This window comes from Callorhinchus milii, unplaced genomic scaffold (assembly GCF_018977255.1).
Source record: "Callorhinchus milii isolate IMCB2004 unplaced genomic scaffold, IMCB_Cmil_1.0 Scaffold29, whole genome shotgun sequence".
Taxonomy (NCBI): Eukaryota; Metazoa; Chordata; class Chondrichthyes; order Chimaeriformes; family Callorhinchidae; genus Callorhinchus; species Callorhinchus milii.
Genome location: NW_024704770.1, coordinates 594,033 through 618,272, shown reverse-complemented (window position 1 = coordinate 618,272; position 24,240 = coordinate 594,033). Strand labels below are relative to the sequence as shown.

Sequence of the window (24,240 nt, the reverse complement as noted above, 5' to 3'; positions counted from 1 at the left end):
GCACAAAACATTGATAAGATTAAATAATCAGTGAATGATATCAGAGCAGAGAATGTTAATAATATTAAATATTCAGTGTGTGTGAGATATCAGAGCAGAGAATATTAATAATAATTATTATTCTGTGTGAGAGATATCTGTACAGAACATTAGTAATAATAAATATGTTTAGATTGCGGATCAAGGTTTAGATGTGATGTCTGTGGTTCCTCACTCGCTGCCAGTTTTTAGTGAAGATGTTCTCCTCTCACTGAATACTGAACCCTGACTAAAATACCCATCAAACTGACATTAACTCTATCAGCCTTTGGGTCCCAGAAGTTCAGGCCATCGATGTGCGAATTTACACAAGACAGAAAATGCACCTGTTTTTGTGATGCACTTAATGCTCAGTTTGGGATTAAACTTCTTTCGCCAAACAAAGTGTGTGACACCTGACAGCAGCGTCATCGGTCACTGAGGTCCACAGGGACAGAACACACTCAATGTCACTATTTTTACACAATGCGATTGGAAACATCACAATTTTCCCTCCTCCGTTATGTCAAACACAGTTTGTAAAATACCCACATGAAGGTCGTGGCTGACGGGAGCCTCTCCTGGGCAGGTGGTCATCGATTTCTGCGTAAAGTCCTTGATGTGAACCAAGAGACACATATCTTCGGCCTTTAGTCCCTGGAATCATAAAGAATAATCCTGGTATTTTACAGCACCTCATGTAAGAACATTCTCAAAGCACTTGGGCTGTTCCCTTATGGGGAATATTTTTTGGTCACCCGGGCGTCTGACACATGCGGAAACCCAGTCACTATGCGCAAGAGCATCCAAACGAAATCGAGAACTCCATGTATCCCAACTACACTTGGAAATTCCTGAGATATTTATTGGAATGAAATGTGTTGTCTCTCACTGGAGCGATGACCCACTTACCAAATTCTACAGTGTATTAGGCGCAGGACCGAAGACATGTGGGTTGGGGTAACTACTGGATTTTAATTCCCATCAAAAGCAGCACAGAATCTGCCTCAACCAATGTTGGGGCAGAAGATCCCACATTCCCAGGAGGCCATAACCCCCTGTATCTGTTACCTGTGGATTTCTGTGTTTTTATCATGAGTCTGAAGTCCCGGCTCTGCCCCACATCTCTTAATGTTTTAGCCGAGACACTATCCTATGTGAAGCGCACTATATAAATACAAACACATCCAGTCATTACTATCCAGAACTCTCTCCCACTGGGCTCCATCCCCCACATCTCCCCCCACTCTCATCCCCCACATTCATCTGTACCCACTGACTCCAATCCCCCAGAAGATCGAGTTTAAGATCCTTGTACTCACTTTAAAGCCCTCCAATGTCTTGCTCCACTCTACTTCTGTGACCTCCTTAATCATTGCCATCCTGCCCACTCCTGCTCAGTGGGCACTGGTCTGCTTCACATCCCCTGCCCTGCCCGCCTCACCATTGGCGGTCCGGCTTTCAGCCGATCTGCCCACACTATTTGGAACTCCATCCTGGAATCCCTCAGACTCGGGCCCTCCCTCACCTCTTTAAAGTCCCATCTCAAGACCTTCCTCTTTGACTATGACTTTGATCATGTTTCCCCGGCTCACCCGCCCATGGACCCAACCCCAGCTCAGGGGCCAAGCCACAAAAGTCAAACATCTTGGAACATACTCGCGACAGGAAATGGCAATTTCTATTTGACTAACACAAAGAGTATCCTGTGTTAAAAGCAGCTCCATGTGGTGATGGAGGTGGGGGTTGGTGGGGGGGTGGGGGTTGATGTTCGGGTGGGTGTTCTGGAGAGATGAGATCGGAAGAGGCAAAGAGCCTTCTTCATCGAAACCATTGTGTGATCTTGTGGATCAGCCTCAATACCACATGGGAAAGAATTCCAGACACTAACAATCCTGTGAGTGAAGAAATCTCCTCTAAAGTCTCCGCTGTTGTTCTGCTAACAGTGCCGTGACTGTCCCTTGTCACCGATTCTCTAACTGATACAGTTCACTCCCCACACGGCTCCGCCTGACTCCAGGGCACGTGTCGGGCTCTCACCTCCTCTGGGCACATTGTGTTTGATTTGTACAGCGAGTGCCATCAGCACGAGGGCCAGCAGCGTTCCCAGCGTTACACACACGGCATCAAGTGTGGACATCACCTGCCCTCTCCGCACTCGGTGCCCTTTGTGACACAAAACATAACAGTCACAAAATCGCAATAAAACAACAACAATAGTCCTGACATTTGGTGCAGTGTCTCACATTGGGAGGGAGTCCCAATGAGCTTTACAGATACTCCGTATGTGACTGTACATTTTGAATCCCATTTGAAATGTTTACACCTCAATGAGGTTCTCTCAGAGTTGGTCACTAACTCCACAGATGTCTGCAAATTGGCTTCTGCTTATGTCCACAACATACACTGTCACTCACCACATTAAACAGACACAACAACAACAACTTGCATATATATATAGTGCCCCTCACGCAGGATAGCGTCCCAGAACGCTTGACAGTGGCGGAACATGTTGCTGAACCAGGAAGAGGCGCGAAGTGACCATAGGCACTGCTGAACAGGAAGGACTTCAGGCAGGATGTGAATATGGGGAAGGAAGGGGCAAGGCGGAGGGATAGAGGAACAGTGTTCCAGAGTTTGGGGGCGCAGTGGCTGAAAGTGCGGCCACCAATGGTGGGAAGGAGGGCACGAGAGACATGGAGAAGGCCGGAGCCAGTCGAGTGGAGGCAGAGGGTTGTGGTTCGGGGAGTAATCAGGTCGGAGAGGAGGTGAGGTGCCGGGCACGAAGGGATTTGAAAACGAGTGTTAGGGCCTTGAAAGTTATCTGTTTGGTGATAGGGTCAGTGCAGCCCCGACAAGGACTGGTGTGATGGGGTACGGAGTTTACTGTGCGTGATAGGGAGCCGGTGGATCCCGGCAAGGACTGGTGTGATGGGGTACGGAGTTTAGTGCAGGTGAGTATGGACACAGCACTGTACACAGTCACACAGCACTGTACACAGTCACACAGCACTGTACACAGTCATACAGCACTGTACACAGTCACACAGCACTGTACACAGTCACACACCACTGTACACAGTCACACAGCACTGTACACGTCACACAGCACTGTACACCGTCACACAGCACTGTACACCGTCACACAGCACTGTACACCGTCACACAGCACTGTGCACAGTCACACAGCACTGTACACAGTCATACAGCACTGTACACCGTCACACAGCACTGTACACCGTCACACAGCACTGTACACAGTCACACACCACTGTACACCGTCACACAGCACTGTACACAGTCACACAGCACTGTACGCAGTCACACAGCACTGTACGCAGTCACACAGCACTGTACACAGCCACACACCACTGTACGCACTCATACAGAACTGTACACCATCACACAGAACTGTACACCGTCACACAGCACTGTACACCATCACACAGCACTGTACGCAGTCACACAGCACTGTACACCGACACACCGCACTGTACGCAGTCATACAGCACTGTACACAGTCACACAGCACTGTACACAGTCACACAGCACTGTACACAGTCACTACACTGTACACAGTCACTACACTGTACACAGTCACTACACTGTACACAGTCACTACACTGTACACAGTCACTACACTGTACACAGTCACTAAACACAGTCACTACACTGTACACAGTCACTAACACAGTCACTACACTGTACACAGTCACTAAACACTGCACTATACACAGTCACTACACTGTACACAGTCACTACACAGTCACTACACTGTACACAGTCACTAAACACAGTCACTACACTGTACACAGTCACTACACTGTACACAGTCACTAAACACAGTCACTACACTGTACACAGTCACTAAACACAGTCACTACACTGTACACAGTCACTACACTGTACACAGTCACTACACTGTACACAGTCACTACACTGTACACAGTCACTACACTGTACACAGTCACTACACTGTACACAGTCACTACACTGTCACTACACTGTACACAGTCACTACACTGTACACAGTCACTACACTGTACACAGTCACTACACTGTACACAGTGACTGTACTAAACAGTCACTACACTGTACACAGTCACTACACTGTACACAGTCACTACACTGTACACAGTCACTACACTGCACACAGTCACTACACTGTACACAGTCACTACACTGTACACAGTCACTACACTGCACACAGTCACTGCACTGTACACAGTCACACACTGAACGTCACAGCACTGTACGCAGTCACACAGCACTGTACACAGTCACACAGCACTGTACGCAGTCACACAGCACTGTACACAGTCACACAGCACTGTACACAGTCACACAGCACTGTACAGATCACCCTGTGAAGCACTTTGAGACAGTTGGATGAGGTGCTGAGGCTTGGTATGGAATGTGAAGATTGTAATTATTTTGTGTGTAAAGTGGCCCCAGAATTGATAGTGACTTTACTGTAAAACACGTTGTCTTGAGGGGGAAACGGGAACCTACCGGAACAGGTCACCGCGGCGTCTTCTTTGTGAGTGCAGTCACTGTGGGGAGCGGATGAGGAGACACAGTCCCACAGCGAGGATTCGCCTCCCAGACACTGCACCTCATCCAACCACACAGGTCCGGAGCCCTGCCCGGAGCCCGCCTCTCGCACAGCCCGGAGCGCCGGGCCGCACTGGAGATATCTACAGACCACGTTGGCGTCCCGCAGGTCCCAGGAGTCATCACACACCGTCCCCCACGTGCCATTGTACAAGATCTCAACTCTCCCCGAGCAATTACTGCTCCCACCGACCAACCGTAACCCCTGTCCTGAAGACATCAACATGACTGTGTGACTGACTGACACCATGACTTGTGTTCGTACAGAGCGCAGCACAGAGCGGCACATCTCACACAGCTTTACACACACGGGGGTTGGACGCTGAGCAAAGGGGGGAATTGGACGGAGAGGTGACCAGAGGCAGCGCTTCAAAGGCAGGTTTTAAGGTTGTGTTTGAAGGTGGAGAAGGGGGTGAGACGGAGAGGTGGAGGGAGGGAGTTCCAGAGGGTAGTGGAATAATATCTAATGTCAGTCACTGGGGGCAGGGATTCTTCCCACTCGGCTCCTGTTAACACTGCAAACCAAAGCCTTGATGGAACAGAGGGTCGTTGCTGGACAAGCAGCGGGAAGATTGCCAGACGGTGTTTCAATGGCAAGCGATGAGGTGACCAGAGGCACTTAAGGTTTTAATGTAATGTTTTAAGGTGGAGAAAGGGGCGAGACGGAGAGTTGGAGGGAGGGAGGGAGGGAGGGAGGGAGGGAAAAGGGGCGGAGGGAGGGAAAAGGGGCGGAGGGAGGGAGGGAGGGAGGGAGAGGGAGGGAGAGGGAGGGAGGGAAAAGGGGCGGAGGGAGGGAGGGAGGGAGAGGGACGGAGACGTCATAATAAAGTAAATCAGGTACCTGCTAATCGGTGGTATTTCGGGCCGGGGCCAGCGCAGGGTTGTGGACTCTCCATCCTCTCCCCGACTTTCACATCTGGAAATAATACATATTTATTGGCAGAAGTTGTTCAAACATCTCATTGATGAAAGATTGAATCATATTTTGTTACCTGAACAGACGACACCTGCATCTTCCTCATGATTACAGTTGTTTTGACCCCAAGGTGCGGAGGAGCACTGCCACAGGAAGTCCTCATGTGAAGTACACTCCATGTCGTGCAGCCAAATAGGTCCAGATCCCTGGTCAAACTCCTGTTGGTATTTAACAGACTGAAGTGGTCCACAGTTGAGCTGCTTACAGATCACCTGAGCATTTCTCCGGTCCAGAGAGTCTGAGCAAACCGTGCCCCAGGTCCCATTGTAAAGCACCTCCACTCTCCCCTCACACGGATGCTTCCCATTCACCAGCCTCAGCTCCTTGTGCTCTGTGAAGCCACAGTAAATACTCATAATCAACAACAAGTTGCACTGAAATAGCACCTTACACCTCAGGACATCCCAAGGTGCTGGACAGGGAAGGGTTTGCATCCGAGCTGGGGGTTGGAGTCAAAAGCGGTGGATGGCAGTAGGGTGCAGGTGGGAAGGTGACAAAAGGAGAGGATAAAGACGAAGGTCTGGACACAGGCCTGGAAGGAGGTAAGGGAGGGGCAAGGCAGAGGGGCTCCGGGGCGGAATTCCAGAGGTTTGGGGCAGAAAGGCCGAATCGCTGATGGTGGTGTGGGCAGGGTGGGGGGTGGTGGGGGTGATGGGATGGGCAGGGTGGGGGATGGTGGGCCAGCGGTGGGCAGGGTGGGGGTGGTGGGGTGGGCAGGGTGGGTGAAGCCGAGCGAGGATGGGGGGTGATGGGCTCATTGAGCTGAGTGCGGGAGAGGACACGAGTTGCAGAGTTCTGAATAATCTGCATCTTGTGGAGGGAAGAGTTGGAGTTGACAAGTTGACAGTTACCAAATCAAGTTTATGGGTTTCCAAATTTGACCAAAAGAAAAACTATTTTCCTGTAAATTTCCCGACAATAATCGTTCCTGTGTTATCGCGTCTATCACATCAGGAGGGCGTCCCAGAGCGCTTCACAGGATTCACTGTAAAATCCATGAGTGACCAATTTTATTTGGGGAATTATAATAATCCTATCATTCTTGCATTTGCTATAGCGCCTCATCAAGTCATTGAAATGTCTTAAAACGCGTCACAGAATATGCTGTAAAGTGTAGTGACTGTGTATTTTGTGGGCGAACCAAAGCAGACAATTGCGCACAGCAGCGTCGCACAAACAGTCGTGGATTGAGTGACCAAATCATTATTTTTTTTGAGAGTACTGTTGGCCAAAGCACCGGGAGAGAAACTCCCTTCTCTTTATTCGAATCTTAATCGCTCTGGGACACCGCCCGGCGTGGAGGGCGCTATATAAATGCAAGTTGTTGTTGTTGTTGTTGCCCCAGTTCCTGGCCATCATCCCCCAAATAAAATTGGTCACTTGTTTTGTGGCTGTTTGTGGGACACTGCTGTGTGTAACTGTGCTGCCATATTTGCCAACAAACACACAGTCACTCCATGGGCGGAATGGCCTCCTTCTGTGCTTTATAATTCTATGATTCTATGATTCTAACTAAACAAATGTGTGTTAGTGCCAGAGGTTCAATCTCTTACCTGAACAGACGATGCTGACGTCCTCTTTATGAAGACAGTTGTGCTCTCCCCACGGAGCTGAGGGACACTCCCACAGAGCAGATTCATTTCCCGCACAATTCAGCTCATCCAACCAAATGGGCCCCGAGCCCCGTCCACAGGAGCCGGGGAGTGTGGTGCTAATGGCTGCCCCACACCCCAGCTGTCTGCAGACCACGGCAGCCTCTCGAGCATCCCAGGAGTCATCACACACCGTCCCCCAGCTCCCAGTGTAGTAGATCTCAACCCTCCCCGAGCAGCGGCTCCTGCCCCCCACCAGCCTCAACTGCACATGGTCTGTGGGCAGAGAAATGTACAAACAGCAATCGGTCAGAGTGCCAGACAGCGACAAGATTGCCAGACACGTGTGGGCGAGAAGGTCTTCAGCCCATTGCATCTCATCTGGACTCCCACCACTGGTGGCTTCCAACACAGCGTCAATACGTTTCTTAAATGAGTTCAGTGTCCGGTCTGAACACCTCTCAGGTAATCCACTGCTGATGTCAATCATTTTAATATGATTATAATTGCAGTATGTTCATATGAATTTTAATAATAATTGCATTTGGATACAGCGTCTTTCACACGAGGGCTATCGTGGATTATATCCCTCCTCCCATATCCCTCAACTTTATTTTCACTCTATTTCTAGGTCAGAATCGTTTACATAAATTGGCATCAGCCTTTGCCACTGTTAATTGCTCTGAAATTCTACCGCATGTGATGGGAACGATATAAGTTGTTGTTTGAACGTCACCTGAACAGAGCGCTCCCACATCACTGCCCACACTGAGTGTCGTGGCCGGCCGGGAGGAATTACACTCGCTCAGACGTGTCACGTCTCCTTCACACTGAACATTGTTGAGCCTCACAGTCCCTCCACCTTCTCCGTATCTAGAAGAGTTATAGGCTGCCATGGCAGAGCCACAGTCCAGCTGTCTGCACACCACATTGGCGTCGTGCAAGTCCCAGCCATCAGCCAGGACTCTGCCCCAAGTGCCGTTGGTGTAAACCTCCACTCGGCCGTCACAGCGACTGCCACCATTGCTGAGCCTCAACAGCCAGTCTTCACCTGTGGAGAGCACAACCCTCACTTCAATAAAGAGCATTTCACAGTGAACAAAACTACAGAAACTTACACAGAGCCTCTCCTGCAAAAGATTTCACTCAAATATTTCCAATAATAATATATTTGCATTTAATACTGTGACTTAACACATCCTCCGACATCTCAGGATATAGTGTAAAGTGAAGTGACTGTGGATTTGTAGGCAAACTTGGCACCAAATTTGAGCACAGCGCCATCCCTCAGACAGCCATGAACTGAGTGATTGATTGTATCTGGGGGATTGTCGGCCAGGACACTGGGAGAGAGAAACTCCTTTCAGTTTTCAAATAGTGCCATGAGCCATCAGCCTGAACAGGGCACAGAGGCGGGGTTGGGTGCCAAGCACCGGAAAAGAGGGAAGGAGAGGTGACCACAGGAAGCAGTCAAAAAGATAAATTTGAAGGTGGTATTTAAAGAAGGGGTGAGGCAGAGGGATTGTGGCAGGGAATTCCAGAGGTTTGGGGCAGAGGAACTGAAGGCCTGGCCAGCGGAGGGATGGAATGGGGAAGGGCTGCTCCCAGAAGCCAGTATTAGGTTGGTGAAGGAGGGGTTGCACAAAAACAGGAGGAAAAATAGTAATAATCCTTGTCTTTGGTAAAGCTCCTCATCACGTCATTGAGACATCTCAAAACCCTTCACAGGATATACTCTAATGTACAGCAACTGTGTATTTTGTGGGTGAAATGTACATCCTCCCGACGTAAAAGGCGCTCGATAAATGGAACCTTGTTGTTGTTGTTGTAGCCAGTTGCGCACAGCAATGTCACACAAAGAGGGGTGTAGAAAGTGACTGATTTTATTTGGGGGATTTGTCGGGCAGGATACCAGGAGAGAGAAACTCCATTCTCCGTTCCACAAGCACTGAGATCTTTAACGTCCACCTGAACAGGTAGACAGTACCTCTGTTGAACTCCTCACCTGAAAGATGGCATCTCTGACAATGCAACGCACCCCAAGCGATGTACTGAATCATCAACTTAGACAACGTAATTCCATGTCCTGACATGGGGCAAAAACATTCTAACCCTCACTAACACTGTGCCAGGATGACACACTGACAAGTAAGAGTAAGCTTCAAGCGGGTCAGGGATAGGGAGGTTCTGGTGTAGGAAGGGATTTGTATGTGAAAGATCTGTAAGATGTTGGTACTCACTGGAACAGGTGACATTAACATCGTTCTCATGTGAGCAGTTAAACTGATCCCAGGACGAAACGGGACAGTCCCACAACTGTGACTCATTCCCCCGACACTCATAGTGGCTTTTCCAGATGATCTCACTTCCATTCTCAACGTGAGCTCCACCTTCTGCTGTCACAGCGGCCCCACACTGTAGCTGCTCACAAACCACATTGGCCTCTTGTAAACTCCAGTAATGGCCACAGAGGGTTCCCCATCTATCACCAAACTGTATCTCCACTCTGCCAGAACAGCGGTTGGTTCCACCAGTTAATCTTATCTGACGATGTGCTGTTGTGGACACGAGAACGTAATATGAAACAGCAGTTCTACAGTATCTCATTCCATCAAAATGGATCAAATAATCTTATTGTAATTATAGTCACAGGAAATAAAGCAGTAATTTGCTGACAGCACAATCACAAGCTTGGTTTGTATGAACAAGATATCTGATCTCATCTCTCCACAGCCCCTGACCCACTGTCACCCCAGCACAGTATCAAGCTATGATTTAAATGAGCCCAGTGTCCTGGCCTCAACCTCCCTTCCTTGGTAACCTGTTTCAGTTATTGATTACCCTCTGTGTCTGTCCTGAAATTGTCCTTTAATTGTCCTCTGAACCTGTGACCTCTTGTTCTGCTATATTGGTCACTCCATGTTCTGGGGTCACGGTTTCAATCCAATATAAAATGTTGTTCACATCTGAGTCCTCTTCTCTCAAGACTGAAGAGCCGCCGTTTGCTCATTGCTCATTCCTCAATTAAATCATCTTCATTGCTTCCCTCTGTACCGCCTCCAGAGTCTGGGCAGCCCCTTGTGACACAGGGACCGGAACTGTGCAGTGTTCATGGTGTGGTCAGACCAGAATCTGTACAGCCTGAGAATGGTGTCTGGGGATCTGAACACCTAATTTAGCAATACAGCACAGCATCCCTTTGCCTGTTTATTGCTCTCTCACGCTGTGAGCTTCCATGCTCCACTCCCCCCCTCCCACTCCATAACATAATCAATGGCTGAACAAACACTACCTCTCCACTTCGCTCCCTGATTTTAATCTCCTTTAAATCCCACCTTAAAGCTTCCCTCATTGACTGTGCATATGGCCATCTCTCCCTCTCCCTCACTTGGTGTCCCCCCCACACTGAGCAGCTCAAAAACTTCATAAGGCATTGTATTAATTCAAGTTGCTGTTGTCGCCCAGAGCAAATGACAGCCATCTTGAATCTGGTGACCCACTTGTAATTGTGAATTTTAAACTCTAGGACAATGTTACACTTTGTTTAATATTCTATGTCCAGGAAAGATCTTCTGAGCAGAATGAAATTTAGCTCCTCACAATTAGATGTTACCAGTTGTAGCTTTGGGCCTTCGCTCTGTTGCCTCTGGCTGCGGTCAGGAGAGACCGCTATGTGACAGCTTGTGCCCCTCATTTTGTTTCACACTAAACCCAAATATCCCATCAAACTCTTGCCTGCACTACATTAACCCGGAGATATTCTATCACATCACTAATTTGAATCTATTGATCTATTGGAATTGCGAGGACTGGTGTGATGAGGGAACAGAGTTTAGTGTCTGTGATAGGGAGCCAATGGACCCTGGCGAGGACTGGAGAGATGGGGGTACAGAGATATGCGCACAGCGACCTGCACACAGCAACACACAAGAGTCTGTACCTGAACAAAAAACACCAGCGTCTGTCTCGTGCCCACAGCCAGACTGACCGATGACGGGCCCCGAACCTTCTCCAAACTGAGCATCTCCTGATACTGACAATGCAGACCCACAGCCCAACAATTTGCAGATGTTATCAGCCGTGTGGATGTTCCAGGCAGCTCCACACACCGTGAGCCATTGACCATCAGAGAACAGCTCCACTCTCCCCGCACACCGACTGCCTCCATTCACCAGTCTGGGCTTATTATCTCCTGACATTTCTATAACACACACAATCAACACTCATATTTAATAAACAATGTCATTCACCCACCAACCAGCTCACCCAGTGTATTAGATTATGGAAGATCTTTCAATTGTTTGTCTCTTTATATCCTGACTTTACTCCAAATAGTTTGAATTTACGCTAAAGTTATCCTTTTCCTTCCCACGTATATCATCTCTCTCACCAGAAATCCTATTGTTTTACCCCAAGTAATAATAATAACAATAATCATAAAATTTGGTGCAGCCTCTATCAATCAGGGTAACATCGCAAAGTGCTTCACAGGACCTTATTGCAAAGTAGTGTAACTGCATCTTGCGCCAAAATGTTGCAGTCAGTTCACACACAGCAATGTCCCACAAACAGCCATGGAGTGAATGACCCATTTTATTTGGGGGATTGTTGGCCAGGACACCGGGAGAGAGAAACTCTCTTCTCTTTTTCAGTAGAGCCATGGAGTTTCTACGTCCACCTGAAGAGGCAGACGGGACTTCAGTCTAACGTCTCAGCTGAAGGTCTGCACTTCTAAAATGCAACAGCACCAAGTGCGGGGCTGGAGCGTCAGCCTGGACTGGAAGTGTTGACGTGGGGTTTGAACCCACAACCTTCTGACCGAGAGATGTGAGTGCAACCAACTGAGCCAGGATGACACCCAGTAACTGAGTCACAGGCTGACATCAAATCAGTTGTTAATCAGTTAGAAGGATTGATAAACAAAAGATCTTATATGATTATATAATGTCAAATGTCTGAAGGCTCAGGTACACATAAAAGATATGGTGCCACTGCTGGTGAATAGAAGGCAGTTTCCCTGGTGTGCTGACTGTTTGGGGGACATTGCTGTGAGCAACACGGCTGCAGCGGCTTTCAAACATTTAATGGCAAGTCTGCTGTGAAGTGAAAATCCTCTCATTGGCTTTATGAAGTCCCATGAACCTCCCCTCCCAGAGAACGAGGAGAGACGTTTACCTGAGCAGATGACGCTGACATCACTGGAATGATCAGTTTTATATTTTCCCCATGTTGCAGAGCGACAGTCCTGTAGAGCAGACTCGGTGCCATTGCAGTGAACATCATAAGTGATATCATGTCCTGTCCCTTTTCCAAAGAACGCATTTTCTGGAGCTGCCACAGCGGCCCCACAGCCCAACTGTCGGCAAACAACCGCAGCATCCAGCAGATCCCAAACCCCCCGACCAATTATTGTGCCCCAAATTCCTCTGTAATGAACCTCCACTCTCCCCGCACACCGACTGCCTCCATTCACCAGTCTCAGCTCCACATGCTCTGTAACATAACAAATAACAGTACGATGTGGCAGTGTTTGAGCCTCCACTCTCCCCACTCACTGTCTGTAACAAAGGCTACAGACAGGTATTGACAGACAATGGCTGTCATCTCCAGGGGAGAGGGCGGTGTCTCGGAGCACGTAACAGTGATGAAGCCTGATGCTGTGCTGAGGGGAGTGGCTGGCATGGTGAGAGAGGAAGGTCTTCAGGGGTGATCTGAAGATGGCCAAGGAGGGGGCAAGGTGGGGGGTACTTGAGGGAGTGAGTTCTAGAGTCTCATTGCGTAGATTGAGATACTGGAACTCCTCCCTCCACAGGCTGCAGATCATCCAGAACTCTGCAGCCCTTGTCCTCTCCTGCACTAGGCTCCATGACCCCATCCTCGCCCGACTCCACTGGCTTCCCATGGCACAAAGAATACAGTTCAAGATCCTAGACCTCACTTTCAATGCCCTCGGTCGTGCTCCACCCTACCTCTGCGAACTCCTAATCGTCTACCATCCAATTCGCTCCTTCCGCTTATCAGGCTCCCGCCTGCTTCACATCCCCCGCCTTGCTCTCCCCACTATTGTAAATAGTTGGGATTATAGCATAAGAATCATTAGTATTGATCATGTAGTGAATAGATGAATTAAGTAGAATGAATTAAAGAAATAAAAACTGCCATGTGACACACACACACACACACATTCCGAGTAAAGAGGCACCGAGCTACGAGTACACTGGAATGTGACCCATGGCCAGGGAAGATAAAGATAGCTGGATCTAGAGGATGGTTGGTAGGCCATCTGCGCTTACAAGTGCGGACAGGAGAGATAGGAACCTGAGATAATTGGACCAGGAGAATGGATGGGATACAAACTAGTAATTAAAACTGAGGGAAAACTTAAAGTCAGCAGGTCACATGGACAGAGTTAGAAAGAAGGACCGAAACTTCAGGGACATGGAGTCTGATGGTTTGGTCAGGCTGGATAAGATGGAATAAGAGGAGTAGTGTTCTCTTACAGAAGATACTACTAACTGGTACAAGGAGAAACAACTTGGAGATAGGAAAAGAATGCCTGGGAAAGTGCAGAGAGTGTGAGAAAGAAGTCATGGGAAAAGTGTTGGAACGAGGAAAAAGGGGTATGAAAAAGGGTATAAAATCGATAGCTATAACTAGTTTGAGGCGAAAGAGAAGAGAAGCGGGTAGAAGAAAAGAAGATAAGTCCAGCTCTCGCCAGAGTGGACTGCAAAGAGGACAAATTCAGCCTTAGACGTTTGCAGCCAGCAGCTCACCAGCCTTAGACCTTAGTCACGACTTCCTGTCTGCTTGGTAGTATCTCTCCTTCTTACTAAAACACACACCCAAAATCCATACAAAACAGTTAGAGATGATTTAGGCTCATTTCAAATATCACGTAATTTTTTTATATTTGTTTAGAATTTTAGTCTTGAGTGTATCTTGTTAAGATAGTGCTTTAGTAGTCATTTAAGCACGACGGGTAATGATAATGCGTCGGGTGTAATGTGTTGCTTATGCTTGTGTGGTTTTATAATTGCTAATAAAATGCTTTAATAATATCCTTGGAGTGGTTTCTGACAAGCGCTTGAACCCAGAATTTCACACTATTGCTGGGCAGGCCTTATGCCACCCGGCTCCAACCTCTGGAACTCCATCCCGCAGTCACACCCTCACTCCCTTCCTTGCCTCCTTCAAGACCCATCTCAAGATCCTCCTCTTCAGCCGTGCTTTCGATCTCCCTGCTTCCCCCACTGCTCTCCACCCTCCCCAACCCCAACCCCAGCTCAGGTCTGAAACTCTGTCCAGTGCCTTATGACGTTCTCCCGACATGAAAGGCACCTTACAGCCCGTAATGGCTGTGCTGGGAGAAAGAGCTCCCTTGGCTCAGGGAAGTATGTGGGTAGAGGAGTGTGGAGCAAGCAGTTCGGAGAGGTAGGGAGGAGCCAGGCCATCAAGTGAGTTGTAACGTAAGTGTGAGTCAGGTTCATCCATTATGGGACAGGGAGCCAATGGAGCCTGGCGAGGACTGGTGTGATGGGAGTACTGAGCTTAGTGTCTGGAACAGGGAGCCAATGGAGCCTGGCAGGGACAGGAGTGATGGGGGTACAGAGATGTGCACACAGTGACCTGCACACAGCAACACACAGGAGTCTGTACCTGAACACAAAACACCACCGTCTGTCTCGTGCCCACAGCCAGACTGACCGATGACAGGTCCCGATCCTTCTCCAAACTGAGCATCTCCTGATACTGACAATGCAGACCCACAGCCCAACTCTTTGCACATGTTATCAGCCGTGTGGTTGTTCCAGGCAGCTCCGCACACCGTGAGCCATTGACCATCAGAGAACAGCTCCACTCTCCCCTCACACCGACTGCTTCCGTTCACCAGTCTCGGCTTTTTATCTCCTGACATTTGTAGAACACACACAATCAACACTGATACTTAAATAAACAAAGTCATTCACCCACCAAACAGCTCAACCAATGTATTAGATTATGGAAGATCTTTCAATCACTTGTCTCTTTATATCCTGATTTTACTCCAAATAGTTTGAATTTACATTAAATGTATTGTTTTACTTCACATGTTTTACTTTTCACCTCAATTACTATCCTTTTCCCCCAAGTAATAATAATAATAACAATAATCATAATAATAATCATAACATTTGGTGTAGCATGTATCAAATCAGGGGAAAATCACAAATTGCTTCACAGAATCTTACAGTAGAGTGACTGCGTCTTGAGAGCAAATGTGGCATCCAGTTTGCACACAGCAATGTCCTACAAAGAGCCATGAGTGAATGATCCAGTGTTATTTGGGGGATTGTTGGCCCGGACACCGGGAGAGAGAAACTCTCTTCTCTTTTTCAGGATAGATAGAACGAGGCTAAATGTTTACATGTGCAGAAGACGTGGATATCACTGGAATGATTAGCGTTATACCTTCCCCATGTTGCTGAGGGACAGTGCTGTAGAACAGACTCGGTGCCTTTGCAGGAAACTGAATAAATTATATCAACTCCTGACCCTGTTCCAAAGAACGTGTATTCTGGAGCTGCCACAGTGGCCCCTCAGCCCAGCTGATGGCAAACAACTGCTGGGGGCCAGAGCCTGGCTAAGGGAAGGGGGTGGTTAGAGGAGTGTGGAGCAAGCAGTTCGGAGAGGTAGGGAGGAGCCAGGTCATGAAGTGAGTTGCACGTAAGTGTGAGTCAGGTTCATCGGTTATAGGACAGGAAGCCAATGGAGCCTGGTGTGGACTGGTATGATGGGGTAGGGAGTTTAGTGTGTGTGATCAGCAGCCAATCGAGCCTGGCAAGGAATGGTGTGATGCGGGTAGTGAGTTTAGTGTGTGTGATAGGGAGCCAGTGGAGCCTAAGAGGGAGTGCGGTGGATGGGGTATGGAGCTCAGTGTGTGGAACAGGGAGCCAGTGGAGCCTGGTGAAGACTGGGGTGATGAGTGAATGGTGTTTAGTGTGTGTGATAGGGAGCCAGTGGAGCCTGGCAAGGACAGAGGCGGTTGGAGAGGGAGATTCGTATGAGCAATAGGGATCCAGTGGAGCCTATCAAGGACTGGGGTGATGGGAGGTACAGCGTTTAGTGTGTGTGATAGGGATCCAGTGGAGCGAGGACTGGGGTGATAAGGTACAGAGATTAGTGCGGGTGAGGATGTAAATGGTGAAGTTTGGAATCAATTGGATTTGACTGCCATCTTTAATCTGGTAACCCGCTTGTAATTATGAATTCTAAACTCTAGGACAATGTTACACTTTTGCTGGTTTTAATATTCTATGTCCAGGAACGATCTTCTGAGCAGAATGAAATTCACCTCCTCCCACCCCACAGATTAGATATTATCGGTTGTACTTTTGGGCCTACGCTCTGTGGTCTCCGGCTGCAGTCAGGAGAGACCGCTGTGTGACAGCTTGTGGCCCTCAGTGTGTTTAACACTAAACCCAAACGTCACATCAAACTCTAACCTGCACTACATTAACCCGGAGATGTTCTAACACATCACTAATTTTAATCTATTGTTCTATAGCAATTGTTTTACTCTTACATTTGTCACAGTCACATTCATATCACCGAGAGGTCTCAACAGCTTCACAGGAGTTACTGTAAAGTGGAGAGACTGTGTGTTTTGCAGCTGATTTGCACACAGCGATGTGCGCACAGTGACCTACACACAGCAACACACAGGAGTCTGTACCTGAACACAAAACACCACCGTCTGTCTCGTGCCCACAGCCAGACTGACCGATGACGGGCCCCGAACCTTCTCCAAACTGAGCATCTCCTGATACTGACAATGCAGACCCACAGCCCAACTCTTTGCACATGTTATCAGCCGTGTGGATGTTCCAGGCAGCTCCACACACCGTGTGCCATTGACCATCAGAGAACAGCTCCACTCTCCCCGCACACCGACTGCCTCCATTCACCAGTCTCAGCTCCACACTCTCTGTAACATAACAAATAACAGTACGATGTGGCAGTGTTTGAGCCTCCACTCTCCCCACTCACTGTCTGTAACAAAGGCTACAGACAGGTATTGACAGACAATGGCTGTCATCTCCAGGGGAGAGGGCGGTGTCTCGGAGCACGTAACAGTGATGAAGCCTGATGCTGCGCTGAGGGGAGTGGCTGGCATGGTGAGAGAGGAAGGTCTTCAGGGGTGATCTGAAGATGGCCAAGGAGGGGGCAAAGTGGGGGGTACTTGAGGGAGAGATTTCTAGATTCTGATTGGGTAGTGGTTGAAAGAACGGCTGCCTATGGTGGAGTGTGATAGGGGAAGGGGGAAGGCGTACTGGGGGCCAGAGCTGGGTAAGGGAAGGTCGTGGTTAGAGGAGTGTGGGCAAGCAGTTCAGAGAGGTAGGGAGGAGCCAGGATATGAAGTGCATTGTAATGTAAGCGTGAGTCAGATTCATCTGTTATCGCACTGGGAGCCAATGGAGCCTGGCGAGGACAGTGGTGATTCAGGAGGGAGTTTAGTGTGTGTGATAGGGAGTAAGTGGAGCCTGATGAGCACTGGTGTGATGGCGGTATGGAGCTTAGTGTCTCTGATAGGGAGACAGTGGAGCCTGTCAAGGTTGGAGGTGATTGTGGAGGGAGATTCATGTGTGTGATAGGGAGCCAGTGAAGCCTGGTGAGGACTGGGGTGATGAGGGAACAGAGTTTAGTGTGAGTTATAGGGGGTCAGTGGAGACTGGCGAGGACTGGGGTGATGGTGGTATAGTGTTCAATGTAGGTGAGGATATAAATGGTGGAGTTTGGAATCAATTGGATTTGACTGCCATCTTGAATCTGGTATCCCGCTTGTAATTGTGAATTCTAACCTCTAGGAAAATGTTACACATTTTTGGGATTCAATATTCTATGTCTAGGAATGATCTTCTCAGCAGAATGAAATTCAGCTCCTCCCACCCCACAGATTAGATGTTACCAGTCGTACCTTCCGTCCTATGCTCTGTGGTTTCTGGCTGCAGTCAGGAGAGACCGCTGTGTGACACCTTGTGGCCCTCAGTGTGTTTAACACTGAACCGGAACATCACATCAAACTCTTACCTGCACCACATTAACCCGGAGATGTTCTGACACATCACTAATATTAATCTATTGTTCTATAGCAATCGTTTTACAATTACATTTGTCACAGCCACATTCTGTCACCGAGAGATCTCAACGGCTTCACGGGAGTTACTGTAAAGTGGAGAGACTGTGTGTTTTGCAGGTGAACACAGCAGTTGGTTTGCACACACCGATGTGCTGTGACCTACATACAGCAACACACAGGAGTCTGTACCTGAACACAAAACACCAGCGTCTGTCTCGTGCCCACAGCCAGACTGACCGATGACGGGCCCCGAACCTTCTCCAAACTGAGCATCTCCTGATACTGACAATGCAGACCCACAGCCCAACTCTTTGCACATGTTATCAGCCGTGTGGATGTTCCAGGCAGCTCCGCACACCGTGTGCCATTGACCATCAGAGAACAGCTCCACTCTCCCCGCACACCGACTGCCTCCATTCACCAGTCTCAGCTCCACACTCTCTGTAACATAACAAATAACAGTACGATGTGGCAGTGTTTGAGCCTCCACTCTCCCCACTCACTGTCTGTAACAAAGGCTACAGACAGGTATTGACAGACAATGGCTGTCATCTCCAGGGGAGAGGGCGGTGTCTCGGGGTGTGATGAAGTGATGAAGCCTGATGCTGCGCTGAGGAGAGAGGCTGGCATGGTGAGAGAGGAAGGTCTTCTGTTGTGATCTGAAGATGGCCAAGGAGGGGGCAAGGTGGGGGGTACTTGAGTGAGAGAGTCTAGACTCTCACTGGGTAGTGGTTGAAAGAACAGCTGCCTATGGTGGAGCGTGGTGGGAGTGGGGGACGGCATACTGGGGGCCAGAGCTGGTTAAGAGAAGGGGGTGTTTAGAGGATTGTGGAGCAAGATGATCGGGGAGGTAGGGAGGAACCAGGATATGAAGTGAGTTGTAATGTCAGTGTGAGTCAGGTTCAACCGTTGTGGAACTGGGAGCCAATGGAGCCTGTTAAGGACTAGTGTGATGGGGGCACTAAATTTAGTGTATGTGATAGGGAGCCAGTAGAGTCTGGTGGGGTCTGGGGTGATGGGGGTTAGGGAGTTCAGTGTGTGTGACAGGGAGTCAGTGGAGACTGAAGAGCATTGGAGTGATCAAGGTATGGAATTTATTGTCTCTGATTGGGAGCCAATGAAGTCTGGCGAAGACGATGCTGATTGGGGAGGGAGAGTAGTGTGTGTGATAGGGAACCAGTGGTACCTGGTGAGGACTGGGATGAATGGGTACAGAGTTTAGTGTGTGTGACAGGGAGCCAGTGGAGCCTGGCGAGGCCTAGGGTGATGGGGTAGAGAGTTTAATGCGGGTAACGATATAAATGGTGGAATCAATTGGATTTAACTGTCATCTTGAATCTGGTAACCCACATGTAATTGTGAATTCTAACCTCCAGGACAACGTTACAATTTTTTTTGTTTTAATATTCTGTGTCCAGGAAAGATCTTCTGAGCAGAATGAAATTCAGCTCCTCCCACCCCACAAATTAGATGTTCTTGTTGTACCTTCCGCCCTACGCTCTATGGTCTCGGGCTGCAGTCAGGAGAGACCGCTGTGTGACAGCTTGTGGCCCTCGGTGTGTTTAATATTAAACCCAAATATCCCATTAAACTCTGACCTGCACTACATTAACCCGGAGATGCTCTAACACATCACTAATTTTAATCAATTGTTCTATAGCAATTGTTTTACTCTTACATTTGTCACAGCCACATTCATATCACCGAGAGGTCTCAACGGCTTCACAGGAGTTACTGTAAAGTGGAGAGACTGTGTGTTTTGCAGGTGAACACGGCAGCTGATTTGCACACAGCGAAGTTCGCACAGTGACCTACACCTGTAAGAGTAAAACAATTGCTATAGAACAATAGATTCAAATTAGTGCCTGAAAGGGCGGTCGAGGCCAAATCGATAACTACATTTGAAAACGCGGTGGACGAGTATTTGAGGAGGATGGGTCTGCAGGGTTATGCGGAAAGGGCTGGGGAGTGGGATTGACATTACATTTCTCTTTTCAAAGAGCCGCCACAGACTCGATGGGTTGAATGGCTTCTTTTTGGGCTGTACTATTCTATGATTCTATTCTATGATTCACACGGCAACACACAGGAGTCTGTACCTGAACACAAAACACCAGCGTCTGTCTCGTGCCCACAGCCAGACTGACCGATGACGGGCCCCGAACCTTCTCCAAACTGAGCATCTCCTGATACTGACAATGCAAACCCACAGCCCAACTCTTTGCACATGTTATCAGCCGTGTGGTTGTTCCAGGCAGCTCCGCACACTGTGTGCCATTGACCATCAGAGAACAGCTCCACTCTCCCCGCACACCGACTGCTTCCGTTCACCAGTCTCGGCTTTTTATCTCCTGACATTTGTATAACACACACAATCAACACTCATATTTAATAAACAATGTCATTCACCCACCAACCAGCTCACCCAGTGTATTAGATTATGGAACGTCTTTCAATTGCTTGTCTCTGTGAGTCCTGATATTGATTCAAATAGCTTCAGTTTACACCTATATTTATTCTTTTACTTCCAAAGTATCATCTCTTTCACCTCAATTACTATCCTTTTCCCTCCAAGTAATTATGATAATAATAATCATTATAACAATTGTAATGTTTGGTGTAGCTTGTACCAAATCAGGGAAACATCACAAAGTGCTTCACAGGATCTTAGTGCAAAGTAGAGTGACTGAATCTTGATGTGGCAGCCAGTTTGTACAGATCAATGTCCCACAAACAGCCATAGAGTGAATGAGCCAGGATGACACCCAGTGACTGAGCCACAGGCTGACATCAAATTTTTAATCAGTTAGAAGGATTGATAAACAAAAGATCTTATATTATTATATAATGTCAACCACCTGATGTTTCAGGCACACATAAAAGATATGGTGCCACTGCTGGTGAATAGAAGGCAGTTTCCCTGGTGTGCTGACTGTTTGGGGGACATTGCTGTGAGCAACACGGCTGCAGCGGCTTTCAAACATTTAATGGCAAGTCTGCTGTGAAGTGAAAATCCTCTCATTGGCTTTATGAAGTCCCACGAACCTCCCCTCCCAGAGAACGAGGAGAGACGTTTACCTGAGCAGATGACGCTGACATCACTGGAATGATCAGTGTTATACCATTCCCATCCTTCTGAGGGACAGTCCTGTAGAGCAGACTCGGTGCCATTGCAATGAACAGCATAAGTGATATCATGTCCTGTCCCTTTTCCAAAGAACGCGTTTTCTGGAGCTGCCACAGCGGCCCCACAGCCCAACTGTCGGCAAACAACCGCAGCATCCAGCAGATCCCAAACCCAATAACCAATTATTGTGCCCCAAATGCCTCTGTAGTGAACCTCCACTCTCCCCGCACAGCGACTGCCTCCATTCACCAGTCTCACACTCTCTGTAACATAACAAATAACAGTACGATGTGGCAGTGTTTGAGCCTCCACTCTCCCCACTCACTGTCTGTAACAAAGGCTACAGACAGGTATTGACAGACAATGGCTGTCATCTCCAGGGGAGAGGGCGGTGTCTCAGGGTGTGATGAAGTGATGAAGCCTGATGCTGCGCTGAGGGGAGTGGCCGGCATGGTGAGAGAGGAAGGTCTTCTGTTGTGATCTGAAGATGGCCAAGGAGGGGGAAAGGTGGGGGGAACTTGAGGGAGTGAGTTCTAGATTCTCATTGCACAGTGGTTGGAGGAACGACTGCCCTTGTTGAGGAAGGGGAAGGACAAACTGTGGGCCAGAGTTGGCTAAGGGAAGAGGGTGCTTAGAGGAGTGTGGAACAAGCAGTCAGAGAGGTAGGGTGGAGCCAGACCATGAAATCAGTTGTACATATATGTGAGTCGGTTTCATCGGTTATGGGATAGGGACTCACTGGAGCCTTGCATGGACTGGTGTGATGGGGGTGTGGCACTCCAGTATGTGGGATAGAGAGCCATTGGAGCCTTGTGAGGACAGAGGTGTTTGGGAGGGAGATTAGTGTGTGTGATAAGGAGCCGGTGGAGCCTGGCGAGGACTGGCGTGATGAGGTATGGAGTTTAGTGTGTCTTAGAGGGAGTCAGTGGAGCCTGGGAAGGACAGGGATGATTGTGGATGGAGTATAATGTGTGTGAGAGTGAGGCAGTGGTGCCTGGTGAGGACTGGGCTGATGGTGGTATGGAGTTTAGTGTGTGTGATAGGGGAGACAGTGGGGCCAGGTGAGGATGGCGTGTTGGGGGTACGGCGTTTAGTGTGTGTGGCAGGACGTCAGTGGAGCCTGGCGAGGGCTGGGGTGATGGGGGACAAAGTTTAATGAGGGTGACGATATAAATGGTGGAATGGTTGGGAATCAATTAGATTTGATGAATGTGGAGCTGCGGAGCCCAGAAAAGCCGTTCAATGAGGCCACTTTAATAGTACTTCAATCTGGACATGTCCGGGCACAGTCACCCCCTCCCTCCCCCACAGACCTACACTGGACCAGTTAAACAGCCCCCCCTTCCCCTCCCTTCAGGACCTTTACACTGGACAGTCAGCCCCCCCTCCCCCGTCACCCCAGCCCTGCATCTGGGACAGTCAGCCCCCCACATCCCCTCCCCCAGCCCCGCCACTGGGGGACAGTCCAGCGCCCCCCTTCCCCTACCCCCAGCCCTCGCATCTGGACCAGTTCCAGCCCCCCCTCCCCTCCCCCAGTCCCGACTTCAGACACGTCGGGACAGTCAGCCCCCCCCCTCCCCCTCCCCCAGCCCTGCACTGGACAGTCAGCCCCCCCTCCCCTCCCCCAGCCCTGCACTGGACAGTCACCCCCCCCCTCCCGCCTCCCCAGCCCTGCACTGGACTGTCAGCCCCCCGCCTTCCCCTCACCCCCAGCCCTGCACTGGACAGTCAGCCCCCCTCCCCTCCCCAGCCCTGCACTGGACAGTCAGCCCCCCCTCCCCTCCCCCAGCCCCGCACTGGACAGTCAGCCCCCCCTCCCCTCCCCCAGCCCTTGCACTGGACAGTCACCCCCCCCCTCCCCCAGCCCTGCACTGGACAGTCAGCCCCCCTCCCCCCCCCCCCCCACCTCAGCCCCCCCCCCTCCCAGGCCTGGACTGTCAGCTGAGAGAAATAGAGTCATTGCAGAGAAGAGCCACGAGGCTTGATGCCCTGTGTGAGAGCAATGAGCTATGAGTTGGGCCAATAGAAAAGTGCGGTGGAATGTTTCCGCGGTGTCGGCAATAACCAACGCCTGAGCTATAAAACCACTAAATAATGGGGTTTCTGGCCCTGCGCTGCTCACGGCTGTTTACCCGACGATAATGTGGGCGGAGCAGCTCCGGCTGTGCATGTGGGGTGCAGCGTAAGCGGGAAATAGCCTTCGATTCACTCGGAGGCCGCACTGTTGAGATTGTCCGTGTGTCTGTTCTCTGTTTGTGTCTGTGTGTGTGTCTGTGTGTCTGTGTGTGTGTGTGTGTGTGTGCGTCTCTCTGTGCGTCTGTGTGTGTGTCTTTGTCTCTGTGTCTGTGTGTGTCTGTGCGTGTGACTGTCTGTGTGTGTGTCTGTGTGTGTGTCTGTGTGTGTGCGTCTCCCTCCGTGTGTCTGAGTGTCTCCATGTGTCTGTCTCTCTCTCTCTCCTCTGTATGTATGTGTTTGGGAATGTGTGTGTGTGTATCTCCTCTATATGTGTCCACCTCTCCCCAGTTCTGGCCGAGGCTGCACTGGTTCCCCATCACCGAACGGATGGACTTCAAGATCCTCACATTCAAGTTCAAATCTCTTCACTCTCCGCACCTCCTCACCTCTCCATCCTCCACCTGACGCCTCCGCTCGACTGGCACCTCCCCACCTCTCCGGCCTCCTCACTTCCCAATCCACCACCCGGTCAACACCTCCACTCGACTGGCCCCCTCTATGTTAAGACATGCTCCTAAATAGTGCGCCGTATCGATCTCGGCTGTTGGACAGGCAAACTACG

At 49.4% G+C, this 24,240-nt stretch overlaps 3 protein-coding genes across 3 annotated transcripts in view; all 3 read right to left on the bottom strand.

Annotated features, from left to right (window-relative positions):
- The window catches only part of LOC103171825 (deleted in malignant brain tumors 1 protein-like), a 32,357-nt gene extending 17,242 nt beyond the window's left edge, over positions 1 to 15,115 (bottom strand). The window contains exons 1-11 of the mRNA XM_042344608.1: positions 14,857 to 15,115; positions 12,376 to 12,693; positions 11,141 to 11,401; positions 9,441 to 9,755; positions 7,937 to 8,251; positions 7,162 to 7,476; positions 5,625 to 5,939; positions 5,474 to 5,548; positions 4,531 to 4,842; positions 2,059 to 2,184; positions 571 to 675 (exon numbers count right to left, since the gene is read on the bottom strand). Of these exons, the coding sequence (XP_042200542.1) occupies positions 571 to 675; positions 2,059 to 2,184; positions 4,531 to 4,842; positions 5,474 to 5,548; positions 5,625 to 5,939; positions 7,162 to 7,476; positions 7,937 to 8,251; positions 9,441 to 9,755; positions 11,141 to 11,401; positions 12,376 to 12,693; positions 14,857 to 15,115 (2,716 nt within the window). The remainder of the gene's footprint in view (positions 1 to 570; positions 676 to 2,058; positions 2,185 to 4,530; positions 4,843 to 5,473; positions 5,549 to 5,624; positions 5,940 to 7,161; positions 7,477 to 7,936; positions 8,252 to 9,440; positions 9,756 to 11,140; positions 11,402 to 12,375; positions 12,694 to 14,856) is intronic.
- A 1,462-nt stretch (positions 15,116 to 16,577) lies between these two features.
- LOC121851093 (deleted in malignant brain tumors 1 protein-like) lies at positions 16,578 to 21,895 on the bottom strand. Its single transcript, XM_042344607.1, has 5 exons — positions 21,769 to 21,895; positions 20,416 to 20,667; positions 18,506 to 18,757; positions 16,913 to 17,164; positions 16,578 to 16,597 (listed from the first exon to the last, which is right to left on the bottom strand). The coding sequence occupies exons 1-5, from the start codon at positions 21,893 to 21,895 to the stop codon at positions 16,578 to 16,580; spliced, it is 903 nt and encodes a 300-aa protein (XP_042200541.1).
- Positions 21,896 to 24,179: 2,284 nt separating this feature from the next.
- Positions 24,180 to 24,240, bottom strand: part of LOC121851092 (deleted in malignant brain tumors 1 protein-like) — a 1,850-nt gene continuing 1,789 nt past the window's right edge. The window contains exon 3 of the mRNA XM_042344606.1: positions 24,180 to 24,235. Within this exon, the coding sequence (XP_042200540.1) occupies positions 24,180 to 24,235 (56 nt within the window). The remainder of the gene's footprint in view (positions 24,236 to 24,240) is intronic.

What these genes read in the sequence shown, in the direction of transcription:
- LOC121851093 (XM_042344607.1), bottom strand. Translation starts at nt 21,895, where the DNA reads ATGCCGGCCACTCCCCTCAGCGCAGCATCAGGCTTCATCACTTCATCA. An exon ending in CGCTGGTGTTTTGTGTTCAG is followed by an intron (nt 17,165 to 18,505) that starts GTACAGACTCCT and finishes GTTATGTTACAG; the next exon opens with AGAGTGTGGAGCTGAGACTG. An exon ending in CGGTGGTGTTTTGTGTTCAG is followed by an intron (nt 16,598 to 16,912) that starts GTACAGACTCCT and finishes TCCTGACTGCAG; the next exon opens with CCGGAGACCACAGAGCGTAG.